Consider the following 7,969-nt stretch of genomic DNA (forward strand, 5'->3'; position numbering starts at 1 on the left):
CAAATATCAAATTTCGTTAAAATATGTTTATGTTTTGATACCATGTTAATAAGTAGACTTTAAATCTAACTCAACCCTACAAAATTGACTTGTAGTGAGATTTGCTTCCACTTATATACTATAAATTTGTCTTATCTCTAATCGATGTGAGATATTCAATACTAATAATTCAACAAACATAATTAAAATAAGCTTTGAAATACTCTAGTAACATCTATATTGTACAATTCCAACTTTACCTTGGACAAAGAAATGAATTTTTTTCTTTCAAGACTCTCTTTACTTATTTGATATTGAAGACAAGTATACAATTCTGTTATTCAAAACACTCATTTATCGAATTATTAACTAATAATATATACTCGTAATATCAACTATCCATCACAAATTTTATTTACAAATATATTATGTGAATATTTTTATATGAATATTTTTGTTATATCTGACTCTATCTTTTGGACACCTCATCGACCAAATCATCCAAGACTCCCCCACCTACAAACCCAACTACCACCGTCATAGTCTGCGACTCATGCCCACTGTTGCTTCTATTACGTCTTCTTTTCTCCAGGGGTTCAAAAATTAATGTAATGCTTCTCACAATTTTTAGCTATCATTTCTAAATAATACATAATACTAATTAAAATAATAAAATTTCATTTTGAAAAACTCTCTTTTTGTGAAGTATGAGTTGACAGAGTTAGGTAGGTTTTTCTGTTCCAAATTTAAAAGGTTTAATAAACGAATGTGATATTGAAATACTACCTCATGGGAAACGTGAGTTTGAAATGCGAGACAAACTTTTCAAAGTTTCTTAGTTCATAATTTAAGTTTAATTTTTGGGAGGTTTTTATTAAGCAGAGGGCTTGTACCCATCTATCATATCACACCAATGTCTACATCGCTTAATTATAATAGAACTTCTCCATCCTTCTATATCATTTTCAATATCGCATTTCCCAAACTTATTAGTTAAGTTCTTCCCTCACCCCTTTTCTTTCATCTACAATAATTAAGGATATATATCAAATTCATATAATACAACGTCAAAATAAAACATTTAATTACAAGGGAAACAATTATCTAAAGATAGGTTACAGCACACCTGTTTTCATTTTATAAATATGATCGTATGCTCAACTAGCAGGATACATACTATAAGGTTTACATTGTCATTCATGGAGTATTACTCTCAAACTTTCCTAAATATTAATCGACACTTCTATTTTTTAATTATTAATTATGTTGAAATTTATTAACTTAATAGTTTTATTTAAACCCGAATAACTAAGTATTTTAAGTAAAAAATTTAACTATCATATGTATTTTCATGATTTTTTGTAAATTAGTATTACGTTTTTTCAAATAATCTGAAAAGGACATTATATTAAATTTATCTTTTAACTACACTACACTGTTGTGTGAAATATTTATTATTAGTAAATTACTAGTTATCTTTAGTTAATCCTTCTCTTAGTTAAGTTTTAAAATATATGACCTTCAACCCAATATTTTATATATATATACATATGTTAAATGTCCCTTTAAACATAAAGACCACCTAATTTGAGGTATCACTCAACTCCCAAAATGGGTCGACATGATGAGAGGAGAATTATACCTTTTGGTATGTATATAAATGAAAGCATCAAAATATAACGGTATAATTTGAAATTATTTAAATTTTAATATATTCTAAAAAGTACGCATTACATCAATTTTGATTTATATAATGTAATATTAAATAACTTCAAAATAATAATAAATTATAAACACACACTCTTATAATATATATACACATATGTACATATACATATACATATACATATACATATACATATACATATACATATATATATATATATATATATATATATATATATATATATTTATTGTGTGAATAGAACTTATAATCTAAAAATAAATTTTTGAAAAAATATTTAATTAAAATATAAAAAATATTAAAATAAAGATATTAATGAGTAGTTTGTAATTAAGTATTTTATTTTGGAAAAAAAAAATTGTCTTAAAGTTACGTGGTTAGTGCATATACGTCATAGCTATATTTCATATCCTTGAATAATTAACTTCTTGTAGTTTTTTTTTCTGGTGAACACCTCTTTCTTACTTCATTCTTATCTCTATTTTATTTTCCTTGTTAAATTATATGATGTAGAGCGGTTCTTATTTTTCCTTCTTTTTATTCGTATCTTTCTTTTATCCATCCTTTTCCCTTTACCTATGCTAAGACAGTAGCAAAAGTTGGCTCATGTCAACAACCTTCCTAATCATTGGACACATATGGCCACTCACACCTAATTACACCTTCGCACGTGTCTAATTCCATTCCTACTACTGCTTTATTATTAGACACAACTTTTTCAATGCAAGCTACAGTCATACTATTTCTTTCTTCTTTCGTTTTTCATAAAAAACACCTAAATTAAAAGTTTTTATAAAATCTAAATGAAATTTCCAAAATCATCAGTTATGTAAATAAAATATTTTTTATCAAAAAAGGAAATAAAAGTATAGAAAAGAATTTAAAACACGCCAATGGATTAAAGTGGTGTATGTATATCCATGGTATGTATCTTAGAATTTAACTAAGTGAGCTGAATAAATAAGATAATATACATGTACCTTTATTCATCATACATGTGTTCTCCAAAGTATTAAAAGTAATATATTTTTTATTTTGAAAGTGATGAATTACGATTTTAAAATTTGGTAGAGAGAGACGTTCAAATTTAAATATCTAACATTGTGTTGAACAAGATTACGACCCATACAGAACATATATTTTACAGGGTAGAAAAAAAAGGCATCACGACCATTTCGATATAATTCTGTTTGGCCATCTGTTTTCTAAACAAAAGAAAATGGAGCGAAAGTGCCCAAAATAAAGAAATAAACACAAAGTCTAATAAATTCTATTGTTTTTCAAAAGTACTATGGGAATTACGGAACACAATTTTTTCTTATATTATAAGTATTTAAAATTATTTTGAATAAGTTCAGGTTAGTAATTATTACAAATTTATGATATCTTAACTATTCTGATACTTTAAACTCCATTTACATCAGATGAAATAGGGTGTTTAAAATTATAATTATGAATTAAAATATTTGAAATTTCTATTTAACAGCAAAGTTGTTGTTCCTCTTGTCATATGAAGTTACTTTTTATATATAAAGTATGAGTTGGAGTTTTCAAATATTAATTTGGTTGGTGCCAAGCACAGCATTAAATTTTTACCTTGAGGATGAAGTTAAAAGTCGAAAGTTTAAAGGTGAGCATGGATACCCTACCCTAACCTAAAGAGACCCCACAGCCATAGTGGCAAATGACTCAAAAGCCATGCAATGTACAAAACACTGTTTCGGACCAAACATAATTCCCCCGAAAACCCCTCCAATATTACAGCGTTTGCCCCCGTAAGGTGGTCAATAAATAACGGAGCCCTGCAACGCTTTTCTTCCCTTTCTCACTCCTCTCCTCCTCCGCCTCTAGTTTCAAACAACCCCGTCACTCTGTCGCCGTAACCATGCTCACCACCCTCCCTCCCTCCGAACCCTTCTTGGGCAACCCATTCTCCGCCTTTTCTGTAGACTTCACCGCCTGGGAGGACGACTCCCACCACCTCCTCTCCCCGAAACCCGTCACTTCCAGCTCCGGCTCCGACAAACCGGAGCCGGAGCCAGCCGAACCGGACCAACCCGTGGTCTCGGTGGTGGACGAGCGGAAACTTCGGCGCATGATATCGAACCGCGAATCTGCCCGCAGGTCTCGCATGCGAAAACAGAGACACCTGGAGAACCTTCGGAACCAGTTGAACAAGTGCAGGGTCGAAAACCGGGAACTGAATAACCGGTTGCAGTTCGTCTTGCACCACTTTAACCGCCTCCGAACCGAAAACGAATGGCTCCGGTCCCAGCGAACCCTCCTCCTCCAAAAAGTCGCCAACTTAACCCAAATTTTGATTTTCCAACAATTCCAACAACCCATCTCCCCTGCATGGACATGCAACACTTCGCTCATCCCAATTAATCAAGTTAATTAAATCATATATAATACGCTCTATGTAATTGTTAAAAGTTAGATCAAGATAAGAAGATGTTAAAAGGGTGGGATTTTTGGGATTGGGATAACATATATATATATATATATTTAGAAGACTCGGTTTTTGAAAATATTTCTTTATTATTTTCAAAACCGTATGCCTTATATATATATATTACCGATCATAATCAGTATATTTTGTGTAAAGTATTAGCCTTTTTTTTTTGTTATTCTACTCTTAGAATGAGTATTTTTATTTTTTTTGGCTGTTGTTAGCTCCTATTATGTATAATCATGATGCACATATCATAGTGGTGCTGCATAGTCCAAACTCAAAGGTCAAAACTAATGTCACGTATTTGTATGAATCAAACTGCCAAAAATTTTAATCTCGTATTTATACAACTTCGAGTTAACGAGGACTTGCCCTAGGAAGAAGGGACGAGAGAGGAATATAACATAATTTCGACGAATGCATAAATAATTGTGTTGTTAAAAAATTACCATTATTTTATCATGATTCATAAATCCCTATTAATGATAATTTTACTAGCCGATTATAATAAAGTTATATAAAAAATGATTCCTTACTAATTAACATGGTAAAAAGTTTTACACTCAGTGTGAAACCTGTTACACTCAAAATTAGTTTCGTGCTCTCCAGCTTATAACTGACTGGGCAATGAGATGCTTTTTCTTTCATTTTTGGGCGAATGATACTTTTTTATACATTAAAATACAATAAAACTAAATATTGACCAACGAGAGAAGCGAAAATATTTTATGAAAGCCGTCAATTCCAAATTATCTCTCCTTGCAGGGTTCGGGAAAAAGAAATCAAATTAGAAAACGCGTTTTCATGTTATTTATTATTAGATACATTTTCCCATAGATTAATAATTCTTTTCACTGACAAGTCTTCTTAGATTAAAGAATTTTCTAAATAATGGCCTTTTAACAGCGGAATTCAAAAAGAAAATGAAGATTGTCTTGGAAGAAAGTATATAATGAAAATGTGTCTGTAGCAACGGATACGTCAGTTTCTTTAATCAAAGTACAAACTTAATCCCTCTTTTTCTTTTTAAGAGAATCAAGTTGATTGGTTTTGGATTGAGTGCAATTAAGACGAAAACTTTAGCCTATATAGTAATATAAAGTTATTTATAACTTTGTGCACAAGATTTTGCTGAAGAGAGGGGCCACAGGTTATTGGTCACTCTCAATTTGATTATGTTTGATTGTTATAATAATTATTGAGCTCTATAATTTTGTAAAAACAGAGACTCACCTCATCCTCACCTTTTTTGTATTTTATAATTCTTATAATTGTATGAATGTGTATTCCAGTAACAGATATCCATTGTTATGGATGAGTTAGTCTTTATAATACATCACCAATCCTTTATATTTTAGGATTAATCATGGCGTCACCAAATAAAAAATTCTACATGCAAACTTTTACCTCCTCATATTTACTCATTTTACCATCACTGTAACTGATGTTATATGTGAATCTTTTATATACTGATGTTATGCGCTAAATAAAAAAAAATGTCGAATACTTGTTCCTTTCACCATCACTGTAACTGATGTCAGATAAATCTTTACTGTATTTTAATTTCCTTTGGTTTGATCCTTCAGTTTATACTGTCCGTATTATGTTTATTGATTTGAATAAAAAAGTACTTTATTCATTATTGGTATTTATAACATCAGAAGTACTGTTTATGCTTTAAAGGACAGCAGAGTTAATTTTATAACATTTTAGAAAAACAAAATAAACTTAACTTTATAAATACTTTAAAAATTAAAGTATTTATTTTCTTAAAGAAAGTTAATATTTCTTATGATACATTTTTTGCTCTGATCTTTTTATAAATTAAATGTTTACAAATATTTTTAAAAATAAAGATATTACTCAAACCAAATTTTATTCAAAATTTGAAAAAAGAGAGAGTGTAAATTAAATGATTCATGAAAGTGAAAGAAAGTAAACGATTCAAACAAAATAAATTAAAAATATATAGAAGAAGGAGATAAAATATCTTAAATATAAATTATTCTATTAAAATAGCTTAAAACATTGTTCGATTCCACTCATCTATCCGTGATCATCCCCTTAACCTAGGATTTTATTATGTCAATGTAAACACATTCTAATCTTTATTATAAAATATAAGTATATGTATAAAGTTCAATCTAATTCCTCAAAATTTTCATTAGTTTTTATTGCTGATAGTATTGATATATGATTTCTACATTAATGTAATTTAACCTTCATGCTTTTAAAAATATGAGATTTAACTTTCCCAAATATGCTAAGAATCGAAATAATAATGTCAATGACTTCCTTTATCTTATTATATTCCTTCTTAACTGTAGAAGAAATAATGGAAAAGTGTTTTAAGGAATTTTCCCAAAATATGGCTTCTTAATCGTGCTAATTTTTACACTTACATTACAATGCATTAATATTCCGTCATGTGTCACCATTTAAATGATTTTTCTCTAAATTTGTCTATACTTATTAATGGTAAACAATGTTAATAAAATTAAATCTCGTAATTGATTAAAGTTTCTATATGTTTTTTGTAAGACATGATTTAAAATTATATCATGCATCTAACGAATATGTATGGTTCTTCATTAAAATAAACCAACGAATACTAAACTAGTTTTGATCCATGGGTAAATAAAATGTAGAGGATGAAACAGAGAATGTAGAAGAGACAAAGTGTTGGAAATCCTACATCGACTAGAGATAAAATCAATTTATAATATATAAGTAGGTGCAAACCTTACCTTATAAGTCAGTTAGGCATAAAATCCACTTCTTAACATGGTATCAAAACTATAATTAGAGCATATCCTAGCGATATTTGTTGTTTGTTGGGCATATTGTTTCACCCATTATCGAACCACCCATTAATGTTTAGTCTCAAACTCAAGATGATGTCTATACCTCGGTGTGAGGATGGTGTGTTGGAAGTGCCATATTCACTAGATAGAAGATCAATTTATAATATATAAGTGGGTGCAAATCTTACTTTGGAGCTGATTTTGTGAAGGTTGAGTTAAGCTTAAAGATCACTTCTTATCACAAAGAAAAAAAAAGAGAAACAATAATTCTTTATTGATTATAAATATATGAAAAAATTATAAGAAGAGATTTATCGAAAGAAGAAATAACAAATATATATATATATATATATATATATATATATATATATATATAAAATGAGAAACTTAGTTTTAATTCAGAATATAATACCATATTAAAATAATTTTAATCCATGGTATATATAAAGAAAGTCTAGAAAGTGAAGTGGAAAATATGTGAAAAAGAAAAAAAAGAAAAATAATATTTTGATTTTAGAAATATGAAAAATATTATAAAAAAGACTCGTTAAAAAACACAACAAAAGAATATATATATATATATATATATATATATATATATATATATATATATATATATATATATATATTATATATAAAACTCAACTTTAACTTAATAGACTTGATTTTAATTGGTCAAACTCACCAACAAAATAAAAATTCGTCAAACTGTATAAACAAACTCAACTTGATTTCAAAATTTTCCATTGAACCATCAATAGATATAAGTTACACCATATTTTAAACCATAATATATATATATATTATATATATATATATATATATATATTATATATATAGTATGATATTTAAACCGAGCAGTTGTCAATCATAACTGATCGTTCTATCTACTATAGAGACGACTCGTCATCTACCAATTATACCAAATGCTCGTCAACTATCCTATAGTTGAAAGCGCTCGTCAAACCTCCCCAAGTAGGTCAAAGCGCTCGTCAAAAGTTAAGCGACATTATGACACTCAATCAACCAAATCAGGCCAGGATAAGC

At 28.6% G+C, this 7,969-nt stretch overlaps 1 protein-coding gene across 1 annotated transcript; it reads left to right on the forward strand.

The window, feature by feature from the left end:
• Positions 1-3,471: 3,471 nt before the first annotated feature.
• Positions 3,472-4,161, forward strand: LOC148206802 (basic leucine zipper 4-like). Its single transcript, XM_088114823.1, has one exon. The coding sequence runs from the start codon at positions 3,549-3,551 to the stop codon at positions 4,062-4,064; it is 516 nt and encodes a 171-aa protein (XP_087970949.1). The 5' UTR covers positions 3,472-3,548; the 3' UTR covers positions 4,065-4,161.
• The last annotated feature ends 3,808 nt before the right edge of the window (positions 4,162-7,969 follow it).

This window comes from Vigna umbellata, chromosome 1 (genome assembly GCF_029865625.1).
Source record: "Vigna umbellata cultivar VRB3 chromosome 1, Vumbellata_1.0, whole genome shotgun sequence".
NCBI classification, from domain to species: Eukaryota; Viridiplantae; Streptophyta; class Magnoliopsida; order Fabales; family Fabaceae; genus Vigna; species Vigna umbellata.

Excerpts from the sequence above, each read along its gene's own strand:
- LOC148206802 (XM_088114823.1), top strand. The coding sequence starts at position 3,549 with ATGCTCACCACCCTCCCTCCCTCCGAACCCTTCTTGGGCAACCCATTC.